The sequence below is a fragment of the Bombina bombina genome, chromosome 10 (genome assembly GCF_027579735.1).
Source record: "Bombina bombina isolate aBomBom1 chromosome 10, aBomBom1.pri, whole genome shotgun sequence".
NCBI classification, from domain to species: domain Eukaryota; kingdom Metazoa; phylum Chordata; class Amphibia; order Anura; family Bombinatoridae; genus Bombina; species Bombina bombina.
This window is the reverse complement of record NC_069508.1, coordinates 104,894,198-104,918,469: the sequence shown is the minus strand read 5'-3', so window position 1 is coordinate 104,918,469 and position 24,272 is coordinate 104,894,198. Positions and strand designations below refer to the sequence as shown.

The following is a 24,272-nucleotide window of genomic DNA, read 5'->3' as shown; positions in this document are numbered from 1 at the left end:
ATACATTTTGTTTTCTTTCCAAAGGCAGAGAGAGTCCACAACTTCATTAATTACTGTTGGGAACCAATATCCAAGCTCCAGAGGACACTGAATGAAAAGACGGGAGGGCAAAAAAAAGGATAAGGAGGACCCTAATCTGAGGGCTTTTCTCCCAAAAGCTGCTTAAGCAGAAGCAAAAACTCAAATGTATATAGCTTTGAAAAAGTATGTGAGGAGGACCAGGTAGTCCTCCTTCAAATCTGAACCCTATAACCTAGAGGCTCTAAGGGAGAGCAAGAGGTCTAAGCACAGGCCTGATACTAGTTAGGGCCTGAAAAAAAGACTGAAAGTCTATAAGATCCGCTATCTCATAAGTAATAAGACCAACAGGGTCGAGATCTGACCCTAAAGAACAGGCGGATAGACCCTTCTCCAACCATCTTGGAGAAGAGACAGGATTCGGGCAGCCTTCACCTTGTGCCCTGTAAAACTACATTCCTCGCACTAATGAAAGTAAGTACTCCACACTTTGTGGTAAATACGGCGAGAGACCAGCTAGTGAGCTTGGATTAAAAAGTCTATAACTCTTAATAGACTCTTCAACTCAACAGACGAAAACGGGTCCTTTTACAAAGATCTTCTATCGGCCCATATCACTCTTATACATAAGACTGGAAAATCCCCACTTGAGCCGAGTAGCTATAGGCCCATTTCATTGATAAATACAGATGCGAAAATATACGCCAAAATCTTAGCAAATAGACTTAGCAAATATTTACTTCATCTTATACATATAGATCAGGCAGGCTTTGTTGCACGTCGGGAGGCCAGGGACAATACGATCAGAACGCTTCACCTGATCGACTATGCAACTACCTCCAATCTAGAGATGGTCCTGGTCTCAACCGACGCGGAGAAAGCGTTTGACAGGATGAACTGGGCACATTTGCGATCTACCTTGACAGGTTTCGGGTTTGGCGAAAAAATGATAAATAGGGTCTTCAGCTTATACAATCATCCCACTGCAAAGGTTAGGGTAAACGGTATACTTTCAGAATCTCTCCCTATATGTAATAGAACACGACAAGGTTGCCCCCTCTCCCCGTTACTTTTCGCCATAGCGATGGAACCACTTGCAGCTCATATTAGACTGAACCGTAACATCACTGGAATCCCAATCGGCCCCAATAATTACAAAATAAGCCTATATGCGGATGACGTCTTACTATCTCTTAACGATCCTGCTACATCCCTCCCGGCCACACTGGCTGAATTTCGGCGCTTTGGAGGCCTTTCTCATTTTCTGATTAATGATCAAAAATCTAATATTTTAAATATTAACATGAACTCAAAACAAAGGTTTTCTACCCTTACCCAAATTTGCCCATATCAACTAAGCAACGATCAAGTTAGATACTTGGGAGTGAATATTACCCCTAAAGTCTTGTCCCGCTTCAAGTCTAATTATACCCCGCTGATGCAGGAAATTTCGAAAGATTGTCAATCCTGGCGAACCAAATATTTTTCCTGGTGGGGGAGAAATCAAGTTGTAAAAATGTCTATTCTGCTCCGAATAATCTACTTATTGAAGACTGTCCCTTTTCATCTCCCACCGGCCTTTCTTCAACAATTGCAATCTATTCTTAATAGGTTTATTTGGGGTGGACGAAAACCGAGAGTAGCTAGACAGACTCTGTATAGATCCAGGAATAGAGGGGGACTGGGAACCCCCCACATATTTCGTTACTATCAGGCTAATGTGTTACAGCAAATCTTGAACTGGCATACAGGTCCACAGGATAAGGCGTGGATCTCACTGGACACGCATATTTTGAAAACACCTCAAGTTGGTCCAATTTGTTGATTACCAGATAAATCTCGACCTATTAAAACCAGATCTTCCCCTCTATACAGGCACATTTTCTCTTCTTGGCATAGCATCATTAAACAGGTGAGAGGTATCTCATCAACATATTCCCCCATGATCTCGATTTTCCAAAACACAGAATTGCTGCTTGGTGTGCATCTTGCCACGGGTGGCATTCACTACAGAGAGTTAGGTTTTTCATCGCCTTTAATTTACTTTCTTTCTCAGGGGAAGCTTAAACCGAGACAATACTTGACAGATATATTAGAGGGCACATTCTCTAACTGGTTGAAGTATTCTCAACTGCAACACCTTTTACGTGTCTCCCCTAATAATGCCCAGCTTTTGCGTCCCCCTACCCAATTTGAGAAGCTTTGTAGGGCCAGCACCCCCTCGAGAGGAACTTTAGCCTTGTCAAGACGAATTCTAGATGACGAAAAGCGCTGCCGACATACACTGAGTCTTGGCGAGATGAGTTGAACATAGACATTCCACCAGAAAAGTGGTACAAATTATTTGACTTTACCTATAGGTCCTCGACGTCTACTCAAATCCTTGAAATGAACTATAAGATCCTCTTGAGGTGGTATATGACGCCTGTCAGACTGAAATTAATATACCCCAAAGTATCTCCCCAGTGCTGGAGGGGATGTGGAGACATTGGGACCCTGTTGCATGTGTGGTGGTCGTGCCCCCCGTCTGCGACCCTTTTGCGCGTCTCTAGAAAAAGCCCTACATCCGCTTTTTGGCCCTAAGCTTAAACTAACTCCAATGATTATACTGTTTAATAGCAAGCCCAAGATCTCTTGCAAGATTAGACTCTCTCTGTTCCAGATTTTCATAAATGGAGCTAAGTCCTTAATAACCAGGAAATGGAAATCTAGCATTACTCCTACCATTGCAGAATGGGCAGTAAGAACACAGGAACTTATATTACTGGAGGAATACTCCTACTTTAAACAAAATAGACACAACATGGTCTTAAACATAAAACTCTACTGGGAAACATTGCAAACCCCACTGTGACAGCAACCATAGACTATGTCCCTAAATACTGAAACACTATCGACACAAGGAGTCTTGGCCTATATCCCTCCTATAGAGACATCTGAGTGTTATCCCTGAAAAACACAGCAGAGTGGAGAGCCCACTCCCCTGGATGCTGAGGACATCCGCTTTCCAGATTTCCAGATGTCCACCCCCAGGATGAGAACCGCGGTAGAAGGCAGTTGAGAAATTCTGCCCAAAGAGGAATTTTAGACACTGAATAAGATGTCCCTTAAAAAGGTTAGTAAAAAAAGATTTTTCTTGGATACCCTATCAGCGGACCAAGACTCCAACCAAAAGCGCCCTGCGTGACAGAACCGCAAAACCCAAAGCCTTAGCCTTCAGGCGCTGCATATTAGTGTCACAGATAGCGGAGTTGGCTAATCTAAGAGCCCAAATCCTGTCCTGAATCTCCCCTAGGGGAGACTCAACCTCAGAACTATTATCCTTGTGAACAGGAAAACTACCCATTAAAGGATAAATAAATCAAATATTGCAGAGGAACATGTAGAGGTATTGTGTATCCAAATTAAATATGAACGACCATGGCTACAATTCTCCAAAAATGAAATGTCAGACACTAGGCATAAAACCTTCTCATATGATAAAATGTCATGGAATCTTATGTACAATAGATAAGAGAAACATTAGAAACTCGGACCATACATTATATCACGGGATAAGAAAAAAATCTCCTCAACAAGAAAGAGATGCAAATATCCTCAAGATCCTCAGATCACCAAAGAGAATATATGCATATATATCTATAACGATGGTGTTCTGAGACATTTGAAAAATCACTTCAATCTGAAATAGCTTATAAAATTGAGCTATAAAATCAGCTAGAAATGCTAGTCGTCACTCGAAGCACACTTCAGATGAGTAAACAGGTGCTATAGCTGGGTTCAAAACCCCTCCATACAAACAAAAAAAGGGTAACATAAATATAAAACTATTAATACCGAAGAGCACTAAAGAAAATATAAGCGTCACATGTGACAAAGTATATCACCAACATTTGCAAATCTCACATCGAGAGATAGTAAGGATCATATATAAAATATATGAAAAACAGAAAAATAAATATATTAGTGTCCTAAGATCACTAAGAAATAGCTAGCAAAACTATACTTGTCACAGACAAAATTCACCTCAATATGAGAGAGATTAATATATAGAGCACCTATAGATAACATAAGAAATACATGTCACAGACATTAGAGCAAATCACTTCCATATGAGAGAGATTGATATACAGAGCCCCTATAGATAATATAGGAAATACATGTCACAGACATAAGCAAAAAAACACCTCAATATACGAGAGATTAATTAATATATTGAGCCCCTATAGATAAAATAGGAGAATACATGACACAGACATTATAAAATAGTATATTAGCGCCCAAAGAGAGATAAAATAATACATATATATAAAATAAATGGTTACCCATGCAAAATATCAGATACATTGGACGATACATGCTAACAATTCACTATTATGAATTTTAAACAAAAAAGCTGCCGCAACTGATAAGATCAGAAATACCTGAACTGAGAGAATCTATTATAAGAAAAATTAAAATTAGTAGATAATCATGTAGGGTACAAAGAAGCACAAACAAAAGTATGTCTTCAAACAAGTTGTAACAGAAAGCATGTAAAGCCCTAGGAAAGAAAAGATCTATATCTGCGGAGCATAGGAATGGGAATTAAACAGAAGCTGCCACCAGATGGTAACAAATATCTAGAAATCCCAGTTCCAATCTCTAAGAAAAAAACGTACAATCACATGTACACCCTTTTTTCTGTAAGACAAATATCTACAGGACGTTAGTCAAAAAATGTGTACTATCAAGGAGTATGTATAATACAGGCGCATTATCATTTATAGCCTTTGGCTGGGGTGTCTTTGCCTCCTCCTAGTGGCCAGGTGTTGATATTCCCAACAGTAATGAATGAAGTTGTGAACTCTCCCTGCCTTTGAAAGAAATAATTGCATTCCAAGTTTGTGATACTCCTGTAATTTATAATTAAACTCACCTGTACAAAATTATTGGCAACCTCAATTTAATATTTGCTAGCACACCCCTTGGAAAAAATAATTAAAATCAATTGTTTCCTGTACCCATCAATTAGTTTCTCACACCTCTCTATTGGAATTTTGGACCACTCTTCTTTCGCCAACTGATCCAGGTCTCTCAGTTTGGAGGGGTCCTTTTCCCAACTGCTGTTTTAAGATCTCTCCACATGTGCTCTATGGGATTGAGATTTTGGCTCATTGCTGGCCAGTTCAGTACTCTCCAGTGCTTTGTCTTAAACCATTACTGGGTGCTTTTTGACGTGTGCTTTGGGTAATTGTCCTGCTGTAAGACCCATGACCTCTGACGGAGACCCAACTTTCTGACACTGGGCCCTACATTGCACCGCAGAATTATTTGGCAGATTTCATAATGCCATGCACACAGTCAAGACATCCAGTGCCAGAAGCAGCAAAGCAACCCTAAAACATCAGTGAACCTCCACCATGTTTGACTGTAGGGACTGTATTCTTTTCTTTAAAAGCCTCATTTCTTTTTCTGAAAACAGTAGAATGATGGGCTTTACCAAAAAGCTGTAATTTTGTTTTGTCTGTCCACAGCACATTCTCCCAAAAGGATTTTGGCTTCCTCAGGTAAGTTTTGGCAAACTCCAATCTGGCCTTTTTATGTTTCTGTGTCAGCAGTGCATACCTCCTGGGTCACCCTAGAGTCCCTTTTCATTTAGATGGCGACGTATAGTGCGAGCTAACACATTTGTACCCTGTGCCAGAAGGTCAGCTTGAATTTGTCTGGAAGCTGATCGAGGTTCTTTATCCACCATTCAAACAATCCTTTGTTGCAATCTTAGATCAATCTTTTCTCTTCTTAGTCCATGTCCAGGGAGATTAGCTACAGTGCCATGGGTTGTAAACTTCTTGACAATGTTGTGCACAGTGGAAACAGGAACATTAAGATCTCTGGAGATGGACTTGAAACCTTGAGATTGTCCATGCTTTTCCACAATTTTTGTTCTCAAATCCTCAGACAATTATTTGCTGCTCTTTCTCTTATCCATGCTCCGTGTGGCACCCAGAGACACACAACAGAAAGGTTGAGTCCATTTTTCACCATTTAAACTGGTTGCCAGTGTGATTTCTATATTGTCAGCACCTGTTAATTGATACAGGCGAGTTTAATTACAAATTACAGGAGCATCACAAACTTGACATGCAATTATTTCTTACAATTTTGAGAAGGTGCCAATAATTTTTTCTAGTCCATTTTTGAAGTTTTGCATGGAATGTGTCTGATTTGGCTTTTTTTCTCCACTTTTTTGTGTCATATCAATGCAAACAAAAGAAATAAACATGAGAATGCCTAAACATTTGTAATTGCAACCATTTCTGGGTGAAGTGGTGCATTATCTGACTGTATCTTAATACAGCTCTGATTTGTTTAGCCAGCTCGCTAGATACAGCTTCTGATTGGCTGCAGTGAGCAGCTTGAGTGAAGGGGTGAGAATATGAGTCTAAGTTAAACTGAGGTTGTGTATTTATTTTGCCAGATCTACAGCGTGCATTTTTTATGATTGCCAATCACTTTTTATTTTTTAGTTTTTTTGCAATGAGCCTTTATGTTGAAAACACCGACTAGGACACCTCCTGTCCCTTCACTTACTCACAAGATTCCATCTGATTCCTTTTTGCACACTCTGTGGAGTTTTTACTAAAAATGGAGGGAGGCAATCTACACTATTACCCTGGATAGATTGAGGTCTAAGGAAATCTTCATACCTCTGATACAGAGGGTTTTAGCTTCATCATCATATCCTTAACTGTAGCGCTACAGTAATATCGGAGACACCATTGACCTTTGATCCTATGTGACGTCAGATTAGTCACGTGACTGCAAATACAGCAGTTGTAGAAAGTAATCCTTCTGGACGTGGACAGAGCCGCCGAGAGGATTCAAACAACGAGCTGCATCCTTACAGTCTACAATCCGGAGTAAAGGTATTGATACACCACCGGAACTGTCCGCTCTCAGACAGACATAATCTGCTCACATTGGATTATCCTGTTTCAGGTATTTGGACACAAACGCTAACTTTATTAGTGCTACATTGTTTTTAATCATGGAAGTAGTTTTTTAATGGGCCTATATACAGATAAATATGGCCATAATTAAAAGTATATCAGACTTTCCACAGTGGGTTATATGTGATTCAAGAGGTGCTCATAATATTGTTCACACACTTTCGCCTAGATTATGAGTTTTGCGTTAGAGGCTGTGCGGTGCTAACGAGCAGTTTATGCTCACCGTTCACTTACAGACAGCGCTTAAGTTAGAGTTGAGCTGGTAAAACGTGCTTGTGCACGATTTCCCCATAGGAATCAATGGGGGAAAGCCGGCTGAAAAAAAACCTAACATCTGCAAAAAAAACAGCGTAAAGCTCCTAACGCAGCCCCATTGATTCCTATGGGGAAAATACATTTATGTCTACACCTAAAACCCTAACATGAACCCCGAGTCTAAACACCCCTAATCTTACACTTATTAACCCCTAATCTGCACCTGCATTATATTATTAACCCCTAATCTGCCGCTCCGGACACTGCCGCCACCTACATTATACTTATGAACCCCTAATCTGCCGCCTCAAACATCGCTGACACCTACATTTTATTTATTAACCCCTACTCTGCTGCCCCCAATGTCGCTCTTTTTTCAGGTAAAAGAGCTGATTAATTTGGGGCAATGCCCCGCAAAAGGCCCTTTTAATGGCTATTTGTAATTTAGTGTAGGGTAGGGCTTTTTTATTTTGGGGGTTTTTTTTATTTTGTTAGGGGGATTTGACTAGGTGTAATTAGTTTAAAAATCTTGTAATTTCTTTATTATTTTCTGTAATTTAGTGTTTTTTTGTACTTTAGATAATTTTATATAATTGTAATTAATTGTATTTAATTTAGGTAATTAATTTAATTGTAGTGTAGTGTTAGGTGTAATTGTAACTTAGGTTAGTTTTTATTTTACAGGTAAATTTGTCTTTATTTTAACTAGGTAGTTATTAAATAGTTAATAACTATTTAATAACTATTCTACCTAGTTAAAATAAATACAAAGTTGCCTGTAAAATAAAAATAAACCCTAAGCTAGTTACAATGTAACTATTAGTTATATTGTAGCTATCTTAGATTTTATTTTATAGGTAAGTATTTAGTTTTAAATAGGAATAATTTAGTTAATTGTAGTAATTTTATTTAGATTTATTTAAATTATATTTAAGTTAGGGGGTGTTAGGGTTAGACTTAGGTTTAGGGGTTAATAACATTATTATAGGGGTGGTGACGTTGGGGGCAGCAGATTAGGGGTTAATAAATGTAGGTAGGTGGCGGCGATGTTAGGGAAGGCAGATTAGAGGTTAATAATATTTAAATAGTGTTTGTGATGCGGGAGTGCGGCAGTTTAGGGGTTAATATATTTATTATAGTGGTGGTGATGTCCGGGTCGGCAGATTAGGGGTTAAGCTATTTATTTTAGTGTTTGCGATGTGGGGGGGGGGCCTCGGTTTAGGGGTTAATAGGTAGTTTATGAGTGTTAGTGTACTTTTTTGCACTTTAGTTAAGAGTTTTATGCTACGGCGTTGTAGTGTAAAACTCTTAACTACTGACTTTTAAATGCGGTAACAGGCTTGACAGGAGAGGGTCTACCGCTCACTTTTGGTCAGACTCGTAATACCGGCGCTATGCAAGTCCCATTGAAAATATAGGATACGCAATTGACGTAAGTGGATTTGCGATATTTCCGAATCTGGCCAAAAAAGTGAGCGGTACACCTGTACCTGCGAGACTCGTAATACCAGCGGGCGTTAAAAAGCAGCGTTATTACCTCTTAACGCTGCTTTTAAGGCTAACGCAAAACTCGTAATCTAGGCCATTGTTTTTAATAACCAAGGGAGACGTCCCGTTACATTTTATCCTGATTTTATTTTTTGTTGCTTTTGTGCATATTAAATTGTTACCGTTTTTTTGCATATTATTTTTAGAGCTTCTAATTCAGGCTCTTTCTTTCACCTAATATACTCCAACACATTATGTCATCTTCCCACATATGTATTAGTTTCTCTTATTAAATATTGTATGATATATATATTCCCTATTTGCCATATCTTTTCCGTGCCTATCTCTTTCTTTTTTAGATTTGTACTTACTAGTTATTATCAGAGGGGTTTAACTGGGGTCAGCAGGAAACTCTAGATCTTTAAACGCTCTTTTCCTACACTTTTTGCAAACACTGCAGAATCAAGCAAAATGGCAATAAATTCTAAGTAAATGTAGTTGATAGTAAATTTATGGCAGACATTTCTACTTATCTATTTAATAGATATGTGATTAGTGGCTGTGGTCCTTTATGAATTAATCAATATGTATTTATATTTTTGTGGGCAAGAGAGGCAGAATCCCTGACTTACCAGACGGCTTGTTACTCCAGCTACCATGACCAATGAAGTCAGTAGAATCGTGCATGTACTGACTTAGCTCATAGCTGCTTGAGGACATACCAGAATCACGGTATTGGGAAAGCAGACTTGGTTCCACAGGACAAAAAGGCTGTGAAAATCAAGACAAAGAACTGTAAGGCATATTGAGATAGGAAATAAAACAAATGAAGAATAAATGCAGATATGTTTCTTTTATAGATCCTCAACAATATATAGGATTGGTTTTAAAGTTCTGATAGAACCACAACACAAAATGAAACTTTCATGATTCAGATGCAGAATGCAATTTTTAACAATTTTTCCATTTACTTCACACGTGCTTCTTTCTCTTGGTATCCTTTGTTGAAGAGCATACATAGGTATGCTAGGTATGAATGTGCTACTGGGAATTAGTAAGAGATTAGTGGCTGCACTTATATGGCTCGTCATTGGCTCATCTGATCTGTTCAGCTAGCTCCCAATAGTGCACTGCCTTTCCTGAGCCTACTCTTCACCAAAGGATACAGAAAGAAAGAGCAAAGCAAATTTGTGAATATAAGTAAATTAGAAAGTTGTTTAAAATTGCATGCTTTGTATGAATCATGAAAGTTTAAAAGGACATGAAACCAAAACATTTTCTTTCATGATTCAGATACAGCATACACATTAAAAAAATAAACTTTCAAATTGACTTATATTATCTAATTTGTTTTGTTCTACTGGTATCCTTTCTTGAAAAGCATACCTAGGTAGGCTCAGGAGCTAGCTGCTGATTGGTGGCTGCACATATATGCCCCTACTCATTGGCTTGCTAATGTGTTTAGCTAACTCCCAGTAGTGTATTGCTTCTTCAATAAAGGATACCAAGAGAATAAAACAAAATTCATAATAGAAGTAACTTGAATGTTGTTTAAAATTGTATGCTCTATCTGAATAGTGAAATAAAAATTTGGGGTTTCACATCCATTTAATTTTGACTTCTCTATCCCTTTAAGTGTGAGAAGAATTGATGTATAATGCATATCTAAGTACCAGGTACCAATACTAATAAAGGGGTAAATTAATGGGATACTTTTACTTTGTTTTATAATTGTGACTGATTCATCTGTGCAAAACTGAAATGAATATTAATATATATCAAATTTGAATAGAAGCAGTCTAGTCAAAATTAAACGTTAATGATTCCGATAGGGCATGCAATTTCAAACAAGTTTCCAATGCACTTTTATCATCAAATTTGCTTTGTTCTCTCTGTATTCTTAGTTAAAAGCTAAACCTAGGTAGGCTTATATGCTACTTTCTAAGCCCTTAAAAACCACCTCATATCAATTAATTTGACAGTTTTCACAGATAGAGGGAATTAGTTAATGTGTGCCATATAGATAACATTGTGCTCACACCCGTGGACTTACTTATGAGAGGGCACTGATTGGCTAAAATGCATGTCTGTCAAAAGAACTGAAATAAGGGGGCAGTCTGCAGAGGCTTAGATACAAGGTAATGACAGAGGTAAAAAGTGTATTAATATAACTGTGTTGGTTATGCAAAACTGGGGAATGGGTAATAAAGGGATTATCTATCTTTTTAAACAATAAAAATTCTGGAGTAGACTGTCCCTATAAGCAAAAACTATCACTGTTTAAGAGACCACTATGCTCTGTACACCAGCATTTTTAACAGCTGTTAAAAGGAATAAATAAAAAAGCTTTGCCATGCACTTTCATTATTTATTTTGTCCCTCTTTTCCTGTAATTTATTTCTGAAAATTGTAGGTTCTCCATTAAAAGGAAAGTGCAGACTTCAGACTGCAATATTCCACACATCCATCTGTTGCTATCTCTAGTGACTCATTCACAACTGTTACTAATCGTCCTCAGCAAATATTAAATCCTAGGTTACAATATGGCAATACCCATTGTTTTATGAACACAATAATTTTGCACTTTTTTTTTTTTATTTAAATAACTAAAATAATTTTTAAAAATATATATTATTCTCAGTTGAATCATTGCTTTCAAAACAGAACCCTGTCTAGCATTTATATAATATTTAAAGTGACAGTGTACCCTAAATTATTCTCCCCTTTTATTTCTTCTCAATGATCCATTTTACCTGCTGGAGTGTATTGCATTGTTTACAAATAACTAATTTAACTTTGTTTTGGCATTTAAAATAGCTGATTTTACCTGTGGTAGCCCTACCTATACTGTTTTTATACTTAAAGGCACAGTCTAGTCAAAATTAAACTTCATGATTCAGATAGGGCATCCAATTTTAAAACAACTTTCTAATTTACTTTTATCATCAAAGCTAAACCTAGGTAGACTCATATGCTAATTTCTAAGCCCTTGAAGGACACCTCTTATTTCAATGCATTTTAACAGTTTTTCCCAGTTACACACAGATAGTTAATGTGTGTCATATACATTGTGCCTACTTCCGTGGATTTACCTAGGAGTCAGTACTGATTGGCTAATATGTAAGTCTGTCAAAAGAACTGAAATAAGGGGGCAGTCTACAGAGGCATAGATACAAGGTAATCACAGAGGTAAAAAGTGTATTAATATAACTGTGTTGGTTATGCAAAACTGGGGAATGGGTAATAAAGGGAATATCTATCTCTTTAAACAATAACAATTCTGGAGTAGACTGCACCATTAAGTATAGGCTAGAGAAAAGATACAAAAACAACAGAAGAAATTACACTCCCAATGGGAGGTAGGAGAGATTAACAATAAAATATTAATTTCCAATTGTTCTCTCTAAGGCCCGATTCTAAAAAGATCCCTGGGCTAGTGAGATTCTATAAGAATGCTCGCCAACCCTTTTATTTCCCTCGTTAAATTATCTAAAGCCAGGGTATCTCACTGAGGAGCATATACTGCATTTTCATATGAGAAGGAGATGTATGTATTACAAACATGCACAGGTAAAGGGACAGCCAACACCAGAATTTTTGTTGTTTAAAAAGAAAGATAATCCCTTTATTACCCATTCCCCAGTTTTGCATAATCAACACGGTTATAGAAATACACTTTTTACCTCTGTGATTACCTTGTATCTAACCCTCTGCAGACTGCCCCCTTATTTTAGTTCTTTTGACAGACATTCATTTTAGCCAATCAGTGCTGGCTCCAGGGTAACTTCACGTGCATGAGCTCAACGTTATCTATATGAAACACATTAACTAATGCCCTCTAGTGGTCAAAATGCATTCATATGAGAGGCAGTCTTCAATGTCTAAGAAATTAGCATATGAAGCTCCTAAAATTAGCTTTGAACTAAGAATACAAAGAGAACAAATTGGTGATACAAGTAAATTGGAAAGTTGTTTAAAATTACATTCCTTATTTAAAATCATGAAAGTTTTTTTTGCACTTGACTGTCCCTTTAACATCGTAATTTTAACATTTTACAAAATGAATAATTGAACCATTCACACATCAAAATTTGTAACAAAATTGTTATTTCATAAAAAATTTAAAATGTATAGGTAAATTACACAGGAATAAATTGTATTAACTATGCACAGCGTAAATCGTAATGTAAAGGGATGTTAAACAGTCTGTTTCATTGTTGTAATAAAAAAGCACTAAGCCCTGTCTTATACTTAGAAATTATTGCAATATGTATTATTCATCTATTTTAATGGATTTTACCTTTTTATTTATCCCCCCCCCACCCCCGACCTACGTTTGTGCAGTGTATTTTGCTTCCTGTCACAGCCGTACAAGGAAGAGGGGGCCTCTGCAGGAAGGTTTATCTGAGCCTGATGTCATAAAACTTCTAGTCTAGTAACTATTGAAGTGTCATAAAACATTTTGAGTTATGTGCATTTTATAAAAGGATTAACTGAGGTAAAACAGTGTGTAAAAAAAGTTTATAAGTATTTTAATAAAATTCACAAAAATCTGTAAAATGACTTACACTATAGTGTTGCCAAGTGTAGCTTGCGCCACCTCCCCTCATCAGTGTCCTACTCCAAACCCTGTGATATCATATAACAAAGTGTGCATGCGAGGATGATTACTTATGCAAGCAAGGGGGATTGAGGAGGGAAACCAGGTACTGCTACTGTTTGTTGCCAAGAGGCTAGCTTGTTTCCATGGATATAACAACACATGCTTTGTGAAAGCTTCAGCATTATACTGTGTACTGCTTTAGTCAGGTGTCATGTGACTATGCCCCCTACCGTGCATGTGAACAAGTGCATTCTGCCATAGCTATGACCTGGATAGCACCTTTCATATATGGAAATGCTCAGGGGGGAGCTTTCTGCAAACAAAACTATGCCTGAATTAAAGGGGTTAATGGGGGTTAAAACAAAAGTTTTTGCAGGTAAGCTTTGGCTGCATTATATATTTTGAAACTTATGTTAGTTCATACTGTTTTATGTCCCTTTAAGTGGATAGACTAGATAACAGGGAGTCAGACTTCCTCATGCCTAGATCAGTTACAATATAACCTAAGTTTCAAAGATGTCAGCTCCCATATCCCACTGGGGGCAGAACTACACTGAGAATTTCTAAGTGCTCATTATGCAAGAAAACAAGTAAATTGCTGGTTTTTACACAATCTGTTTAGGTTTTAGGTTTACTTTGATTTAACATATTTGTTTTTACCGAAGGACCACTGTTTAATATCCCTTTAAGTATCCCAGCATAATACTATAAACATTTTCGCACTACAGTTCTCACAATTTTTTCTCTCAAGCTAAAAAGTGTTACGTTTCCACCACAATACTCAAACACTAATTATTCTGCAAGGAAAACCTAAGCATATGAAAATTTCAGAGTAATTTGATTTGTGTTAAGTGTAATATTCATGTTTTAAAACATGTCGGTTTTCCCCTCTGTATTTCACCTTCCATGCAAGCTCTCATTTTTATTTGTATGGGAGACATCTCGCCACTCGCAGGGACAGATCCATTTTTTGTTATAGAACTCCGCGAGGGCTGCCTCTAAGAGTGTTGGCGTGGAAACAATTTTACAGTACATTGACCCTTTAATGTCCCTTTCAATATGGTGGTGCGCAGGGCATATCTAGATATGCTTTATATGCCTGTGCATAGTAAAAGCTCTCACTAAAACAGTGATAGCTTTTACGGAAAAAAAATAGCTTATATCAGTGTATTGCACAAACACATCTAGTCAAAATGATAATGCACTATTGTGCATTTCCATGTTGACTGGAATGTCTCTTAAATAGTACTTTAGGAACAGTATTCAGAAGCACTGCTCTTGAAGATATTTGGGTCACAAAAAATGTAATTTGGTGAGGAGGATGTTCCGATGGACCAAGCACGGACAGTAAATTGTTACCTCTAATTTTCCCATTGCCTCTTCATTCCGTTCACTGTTGGAAATCAGGTCACTACTGTTCTCATAGCCCTGATTCCTGAGGAAAAAATGAAGACAATAGCATGAACAGTGAGATAATTCATTGCAGTTTTGTCATCTTAGATGATTACTAAGAGGTCATGCAAAACTGTATAGTGTATCTATTCGCCCCAAAGACTTTAGTACATTTTGTTATCATACGATCTGGAATGACAATGTCTTCCGTTGGGATTTTCAATCGCTGTTCTACACAATGCACTACACAATGATGAACTGGGGAAAAATACTGATAAATATGTAAAAACAGCTTGAGTTTGTAATATAAAGTCATAAATTATCTATAAAAAAATGCAAAGACGTTCATTATTTATTTTGGTTTGCTTTTCATGCAATTTAACCCTTTAACATCTGAGCTGTAGGACATTTTTCATATTATACATCTTTTTTTTTCAGCATAGCCAGCAGATTCAAACTATACCATTATTTTATGTATATATCATGTTATTGTTTGTTGAAGAAATACCTAGGTAGGCATCTGTAGCTGCCTTCTAGTGCTCTTGCAAATGGATAACATTCTTGCAAAACTGCTGCCATCTAGTGCTCTTGCAAATGGATTACATTCTTGCAAAACTGCTGCCATCCAGTGCGCTTGCAAATGGATAACATTCTTGCAAAACTGCTGCCATCCAGTGCGCTTGCAAATGGATTGCATTCTTGTAAAACTGCTGCCATCTAGTGCTCTTGCAAATGGATTGCATTTGTGTAAAACTGCTGCCATCTAGTGCTCTTGCAAATGGATTGCATTTGTGTAAAACTGCTGCCATCTAGTGCTCTTGCAAATGAATTGCATTTGTGTAAAACTGCTGCCATCTAGTGCTCTTGCAAATGGATTGCATTTGTGTAAAACTGCTGCCATCTAGTGCTCTTGCAAATGGATTGCATTTGTGTAAAACTGCTGCCATCTAGTGCTCTTGCAAATGGATTGCATTTGTGTAAAACTGCTGCCATCTAGTGCTCTTGCAAATGGATTGCATTCTTGCAAAACTGCTGCCTTCTAGTGCTCTTGCAAATGGATTGCATTCTTGCAAAACTGCTGCCATATAGTGCTCTTGCAAATGGATTGCATTCTTGTAAAACTGCTGCCATTTAGTGCTCTTGCAAATGGATTGCATTCTTGTAAAACTGCTGCCATTTAGTGCTCTTGCAAATGGATTGCATTCTTGTAAAACTGCTGCCATCTATTACTCTTGCAACTGGATTGCATTCTTTTAAAACTGCTGCCATCTAGTGCTCTTGCAAATGGATTGCATTCGTGTAAAACTGCTGCCATCTAGTGCTCTTGCAAATGGATTGCATTCTTGCAAAACTGCTGCCTTCTAGTGCTCTTGCAAATGGATTGCATTCTTGTAAAACTGCTGCCATTTAGTGCTCTTGCAAATGGATTGCATTCTTGTAAAACTGCTGCCATTTAGTGCTCTTGCAAATGGATTGCATTCTTGTAAAACTGCTGCCATCTATTACTCTTGCAACTGGATTGCATTCTTTTAAAACTGCTGCCATCTAGTGCTCTTGCAAATGGATTGCATTCGTGTAAAACTGCTGCCATCTAGTGCTCTTGCAAATGGATTGCATTCTTGTAAAACTGCTGCCATCTAGTGCTCTTGCAAATGGATTGCATTCTTGTAAAACTGCTGCCATCTAGTGCTCTTGCAAATGGATTGCATTCTTGCAAAACTGCTGCCTTCTAGTGCTCTTGCAAATGGATTGCATTCTTGTAAAAACTGCTGCCATATAATGCTTCAGATATAGGATAGCTCCAAAGCATATACATCCCTGCTTTTCAGAAATAAATTAGAAAGTCGTTTCAAATCCCATGCTCTATCTGAATCATGTAAGGAAAATGCGGGTTTAAAAAAACCCTTTAATAAACGCGGTTATAAACAAAAGCTTCTTCTTTGCAAAAGCAGTGGGCTTGCTAGGTAGTTCAAGTGTGAATATGATTGTGTATATAAAAAATATATATTTATATTTAGCTATTAGATAGATTAGAAATTAATAGAAGTTTGTTTTGTTTAAAGGGTTATAATAGTAAAAAATATTGTATGATCTAGTTTGTTAGAACAGGCTTTATTAAGACTATCGACCCTAGACTATTGAGTGTTTCACCTCCGCAAAGGGGCTAAAAACACACAGTAGAGGAGTCTCTCAGGATCTGCTGCAGAACCCGTTACTGATCCAATCAGTAGCGTTAGTCTCTCGACTCAGATGTTGGTCACGAGTAGCACATCTACTGAGGGTTTAACCCCTTTAAGATAGTAAAACACGCAGTAGTGTAGAGTCAATAGTCTTAAAAATGACATATTATAATGAGTTTTCGGCTACTATTTATATACCCTTTAAATACCTCTTATTTATTAACTAATAATATAAATTAGTGCTAAAATCCTTTAAGGGACCACTTTAAGGGAAGAGAAGTGGCAAGTTTACCCCAATCTCTTTTTTTGAACTGCACATGTGCAAACAAATAGTTTATGCTAAAATCCTATATATGTGTATTAGTATGTGATTGGTTAGCAAGGGTGCTTTTGCTCTGGGGGACAGGGAAATCAGTGAAATGAAACAATAAATCATTTGACTTAAAGGGATAGAAAGGTCAAAATTGAAATGTGCATGGGTGCATTTCAGTTTGAAATAGAAGCATTCTTGCAATATACTTTCATTGGCAAAAATGCTTCTAGAAAAATTATTACTATTTTTCTGCAGCATACGCACATATCCTGTGAGGGCTTGTGCACTAGTATGCAAAGACCACACCTTCTCAAAGAGCTGGCGGTGATGTGTATTGCTTCTAAATAAGTGTCATGTAAGCCACTGCTAACTCTCTGAGGCGGTTTTTTGTTTGATTATGGGTGCATGGGCCCTCCCAGCATATGTGCGTATGCTGCAGAAAAAACTCTACTAACTTTAACAAGGAGCATTTTTGCTAATGAAAGTATATTGCAAAAATGCTTATATTGAAAACTGAAATTAACCTGTGAACATTTCATTTTACTTTCTATACCTTTAATAAACTTATTTTATTAACCACAAAGGGCCAGATTACAAATTCAGCATTATTTTAACGCTCCCATTTGCACGCTAACTCTGATAGAAGTAAGCTTTTTGTGCGCCTCAGTTAGTGCTCATATTACAAATTGAAAAAGTAAACTGTTTTCGTATAAGCGCTAAACCGATGCGTGCAAAAAGCCAAACATAGGATATTGAATGTGCGCTAATGTATTCCCTATAGAAGTCAATGGAGCAAAAAAAGTGGTGGGGGGAACCAAACACCCTATTTGCACGCAAACCCGATATAAAAATATTAATATTTCACATTCCAATGTTCTCCACATAGCAGAATATGTTTAATTTATTCATAAAATACACAAAAGATGGCAGACAGTCCGTAGAGTAAAAAATCCAAAATGCTTTATTTCAACAGTTTAAAACGGCAGCAGCAATTTGGCTATGACTACGGCGTAAGCCGAAAACGCGTAAGCTATGTGGTGCTACGCTATCCCTACTATTGCTGCTGTTGTTGTTCTTATGCATCTGTTTTAAAACTGTTGAAATACAGCATTTTGGATTTTTCACTCTACGGACTGTCCGCCATCTTCTTTTGTGGATTACTTGCCATACCAGAAGGGCAGTTTGTGTACTTGCACTTGCTTGTTGCTCAGCCTGTACCAGCTCCATCACAGGATTCCCTCCTCCCTCACACGGATACGTCATCGAGTTTTGCTGTCGTTGATTGGTGGTCAGCCGGAAGCATCCGTCTTTGCAGTGGTGAGTTGCAAATGGAATACGCATAGCGTCTGGCGGGGAATTTGTACAAGCCAGGTGAATCTCACTTGAAGCGGTCGAAATTCACATCTACTACACAGTGATTTATATTTCGAGGTATGTAACCTCATTTCTTTTTTGACTCTGCAGTGGAGGTTTGGAGACTTGTGAATTTTGTATTAAGTGGAGCGTAGGTTTTGGTGGCTGAGCTGTGAAAGCTATTTACTGACCTTTAGATGGACATTAAATGGTCTTAAACTAACAGATCCCTATCTCCCTCTCTTCTTATTTATTCATAAATACATATTTCTATATATATCTGATGGTGTTTTGGTACAATATATACATACACATACACAATTATATATAGGAATAGATATATACAGATATATATAGGAATATCTATTTATAAATACATAGAACATGTTCTACAATGTGCAGAACATTGGAATGTGAAATATTTAAAGTAAATACACAGTATAACATGTTATTAAAAATAAATATTGCATAAATATTCTTTTTTCATGTTTTCATCTACTTAACTGCAAAGGGCCCCAATGCACTTCTATATATGTCTATATGTCTGTACATATGTATTTATGCGTATATATGTCTGTAAGTACATATATACACATAAATATATATATATATATATACACACATATAAAGATATATATAATATACATATATATATATATATATATATATATATATATATATATATATATATATATATATATATATATAAAACGAAATGTATGCTTACCAGATATATTCCTTTCTTTCCTGGCAGGGAGAGTCCACGGCTTCATTACTTACTGTTGGGAAACACCTGGCCAGGAGGAGGCAAATACACCACAGCCAAAAGGCTTAAATATCCCTCCCACTTCCCCCATCCCGCCCCAGTCATTCGGCCGAGGTAACAAGGAAAAGTAGGAGAAACATCAGGGTATAAAGGTGCCAGAATGTATTATTATCGGTTATTTGTAGAGCGCCAACAGATTCCGCAGAAGGAAAACAAAAAGGGAGCCGCCCAAAAAATTATTTACGGGCGGGGTCGTGGACTCTCCCTGCCAGGAAAGAAAGGAATTTATCTGGTAAGCATACATTTTGTTTTCTTTCCAAAGGCAGGGAGAGTCCACAACTTCATTCCTTACTGTTGGGAAACAATAACCAATCTCCAGAGGACACTGAAGGAATAACGGGAGGTAACAAAAAAAAAACGCGGCTCCTAAATGAGGGCACCACAGCCTGTAAAACCATTCTCCCAAAAGCTGCTTCAGCCGAAGCAAACACATTAAATTTGTAAGATTTAGAAAAAGTATGTAAGGAGGACTAGGTAGCTGCCTTACAAATCTGATCCATAGAGGCTTTGCTCTTAAAAGTCCAGGAAGAAGCAACTGCAGTAGTAGAATGAGCTGTTATTCTCTCAGGAGGCTGAAGTCCCGCTTTCTCATAAGCCAAGCGGATGACACACCTGAACCAGAAAGAAGATGTAGTGGCCTTCTGACCCTTATGTCTACCCGCATAAACAGCGAACAAAGATGAAGATTGCCTGAACTCCTTAGTAGCCTGAAGGTAAAAATTCAAAGTACGAACCACATCCAGATTGTGAAGCAAAGGTTTCTTCATTGAAGGAGGATTAGGACACAAGGAAGGAACAATAATCTCTTGATTAATGTTACGATCTGACAGCACCTTAGGAAGGAAACCTAACCTAGTATGAAAATCCGCCTTATCGGCATGAAAAACAAGGTACGGGGGTCACACTGTAAAGCCGAAATCTTAGAGACTCTGCAAGCAGAGGCAATGGCTAACAGTAACAAAACTTTCCAAGATAACAGTTTAATGTCAACAACATGCATGGGCTCAAACGGAGCCTGATGCAAAACACGAAGAACAAGATTGGGACTCCAATGCGGAGCCACTGGTCTAAACACAGGTCTGATTCTAGTCAGAGCCTTAACAAAGGACTGCACATCTGGAAGCTCAGCTAATCTCTTGTGCAGCAACACCGACAGGGCCAATATCTGTCCCTTCAGAGAGCTGGAAGATAGACCCTTCTCCAATCCATCTTGGAGAAAAGATAAACTTCTGGCAACCTTAACCTTATGCCAAGAAAAAACAGAATTTATGCTTACCTGATAAATTACTTTCTCCAACGGTGTGTCCGGTCCACGGCGTCATCCTTACTTGTGGGATATTCTCTTCCCCAACAGGAAATGGCAAAGAGCCCAGCAAAGCTGGTCACATGATCCCTCCTAGGCTCCGCCTACCCCAGTCATTCGACCGACGTAAAGGAGGAATATGCATAGGAGAAATCATATGATACCGTGGTGACTGTAGTTAGAGAAAATAATTCATCAGACCTGATTAAAAAACCAGGGCGGGCCGTGGACCGGACACACCGTTGGAGAAAGTAATTTATCAGGTAAGCATAAATTCTTTTTTCTCCAACATTGGTGTGTCCGGTCCACGGCGTCATCCTTACTTGTGGGAACCAATACCAAAGCTTTAGGACACGGATGATGGGAGGGAGCAAATCAGGTCACCTAGATGGAAGGCACCACGGCTTGCAAAACCATTCTCCCAAAAATAGCCTCCGAAGAAGCAAAAGTATCAAATTTGTAAAATTTGGTAAAAGTGTGCAGTGAAGACCAAGTCGCTGCCTTACATATCTGATCAACAGAAGCCTCGTTCTTGAAGGCCCATGTGGAAGCCACAGCCCTAGTGGAGTGAGCTGTGATTCTTTCAGGAGGCTGCCGTCCGGCAGTCTCATAAGCCAATCGGATGATGCTTTTAAGCCAAAAAGAGAGAGAGGTAGAAGTTGCTTTTTGACCTCTCCTTTTACCAGAATAAACAACAAACAAAGAAGATGTTTGTCTGAAATCCTTTGTAGCCTCTAAATAGAATTTTAGAGCACGAACTACATCCAAATTGTGCAACAAACGTTCCTTCTTTGAAACTGGATTCGGACACAAAGAAGGCACAACTATCTCCTGGTTAATATTTTTGTTAGAAACAACTTTCGGAAGAAAACCAGGTTTAGTACGCAAAACCACCTTATCTGCATGGAACACCAGATAAGGAGGAGAACACTGCAGAGCAGATAACTCTGAAACTCTTCTAGCAGAAGAAATTGCAACCAAAAACAAAACTTTCCAAGATAGTAACTTAATATCTACGGAATGTAAGGGTTCAAACGGAACCCCTTGAAGAACTGAAAGAACTAAATTGAGACTCCAAGGAGGAGTCAAAGGTTTGTAAACAGGCTTGATTCTAACCAGAGCCTGAACAAAAGCTTGAACATCTGGCACAGCCGCCAGCTTTTTGTGAAGTAAAACAGATAAAGCAGAAATCTGTCCCTTCAAAGAACTTGCAGATAATCCTTTCTCCAAACCCTCTTGTAGAAAGGATAGAATCTTAGGAATTTTTATCTTGTTCCATGGGAATCCTTTAGATTCACACCAACAGATATATTTTTTCCATATTTTATGGTAAATTTTCCTAGTTACAGGCTTTCTAGCCTGAATAAGAGTATCAATGACAGAATCTGAAAACCCACGCTTTGATAAAATCAAGCGTTCAATCTCCAAGCAGTCAGTTGGAGTGAAGCCAGATTCGGATGTTCGAATGGACCCTGAACAAGAAGGTCCTGTCTCAAAGGTAGCTTCCATGGTGGAGCCGATGACATATTCACCAGGTCTGCATACCAAGTTCTGCGTGGCCACGCAGGAGCTATCAAGATCACCGAAGCCCTCTCCTGATTGATCCTGGCTACCAGCCTGGGAATGAGAGGAAACGGTGGGAATACATAAGCTAGGTTGAAGGTCCAAGGTGCTACTAGTGCATCTACTAGAGTCGCCTTGGGATCCCTGGATCTGGACCCGTAGCAAGGAACCTTGAAGTTCTGACGAGACGCCATCAGATCCATGTCTGGAATGCCCCATAATTGAGTTATTTGGGCAAAGATTTCCGGATGGAGTTCCCACTCCCCCGGATGGAAAGTCTGACGACTCAGAAAATCCGGTTCCCAATTTTCCACTCCTGGGATGTGGATTGCAGACAAGTGGCAGGAGTGATTCTCCGCCCATTGAATTATTTTGGTCACTTCTTCCATCGCCAGGGAACTCCTTGTTCCCCCCTGATGGTTGATATATGCAACAGTCGTCATGTTGTCTGATTGAAACCTTATGAATTTGGCCTTTGCTAGTTGAGGCCAAGCTTTGAGAGCATTGAATATCGCTCTCAGTTCCAGAATGTTTATCGGGAGAAGAGATTCTTCCCGAGACCATAGACCCTGAGCTTTCAGGGGTTCCCAGACCGCGCCCCAGCCCACCAGACTGGCGTCGGTCGTGACAATGACTCACTCTGGTCTGCGGAAGCTCATTCCCTGTGACAGGTTGTCCAGGGTCAGCCACCAACGGAGTGAATCTCTGGTTCTCTGATCTACTTGGATCGTCGGAGACAAGTCTGTATAATCCCCATTCCACTGTCTGAGCATGCACAGTTGTAATAGTCTTAGATGAATTCGCGCAAAAGGAACTATGTCCATTGCTGCAACCATCAAACCTATTACTTCCATGCACTGCGTTATGGAAGGAAGAAGAACAGAATGAAGTACTTGACAAGAGCTTAGAAGTTTTGATTTTCTGGCCTCTGTCAGAAAAATCTTCATTTCTAAGGAATCTATTATTGTTCCCAAGAAGGGAACTCTTGTTGACGGGGATAGAGAACTTTTTTCTACGTTCACTTTCCACCCGTGAGATCTGAGAAAGGCTAGGACAATGTCCGTATGAGCCTTTGCTTTTGACAGAGACGACGCTTGAATCAGTATGTCGTCCAAGTAAGGTACTACTGCAATGCCCCTTGGTCTTAGCACCGCTAGAAGGGACCCTAGTACCTTTGTGAAAATCCTTGGAGCAGTGGCTAATCCGAATGGAAGTGCCACAAACTGGTAATGCTTGTCCAGAAAGGCGAACCTTAGGAACCGATGATGTTCCTTGTGGATAGGAATATGTAGATACGCATCCTTTAAATCCACCGTGGTCATGAATTGACCTTCCTGGATGGTAGGAAGAATTGTTCGAATGGTTTCCATTTTGAACGATGGAACCCTGAGAAATTTGTTTAGAATCTTGAGATCTAAAATTGGTCTGAATGTTCCCTCCTTTTTGGGAACTATGAACAGATTGGAGTAAAACCCCATCCCTTGTTCTCCTAATGGAACAGGATGAATCACTCCCATTCTTAACAGGTCTTCTACACAATGTAAGAATGCCTGTCTTTTTATTTGGTTTGAAGACAATTGAGACCTGTGGAACCTTCCCCTTGGGGGTAGTTCCTTGAATTCCAGGAGATAACCTTGAGAAACTATTTCTAGCGCCCAAGGATCCTGAAAATCTCTTGCCCAAGCCTGAGCAAAGAGAGAGAGTCTGCCCCCCACCAGATCCGGTCCCGGATCGGGGGCCAACACTTCATGCTGTTTTAGTAGCAGTGGCAGGTTTCTTGGCCTGCTTACCCTTGTTCCAGCCTTGCATCGGTCTCCAGGCTGGTTTGGTTTGAGAACTATTACCCTCTTGCTTAGAGGGTGTAGGATTTGAGGCTGGTCCGTTTCTGCGAAAGGGACGAAAATTTGGCTTATTTTTAGCCTTAAAAGACCTATCCTGAGGAAGGGCGTGGCCCTTTCCCCCAGTGATGTCTGAAATAATCTCTTT

General features: G+C 38.8%; 1 protein-coding gene across 2 annotated transcripts in view; it reads right to left on the bottom strand.

Moving 5' to 3' along the window:
• Positions 1 to 24,272, bottom strand: part of SEC16B (SEC16 homolog B, endoplasmic reticulum export factor) — a 602,132-nt gene that overhangs the window by 442,550 nt on the left and 135,310 nt on the right. For both annotated transcript variants that reach the window (XM_053693298.1, XM_053693299.1), the window contains exons 7-8: positions 14,716 to 14,791; positions 9,386 to 9,524 (exon numbers count right to left, since the gene is read on the bottom strand). In XM_053693298.1, coding sequence (XP_053549273.1) covers positions 9,386 to 9,524; positions 14,716 to 14,791 — 215 coding nt within the window. The remainder of the gene's footprint in view (positions 1 to 9,385; positions 9,525 to 14,715; positions 14,792 to 24,272) is intronic.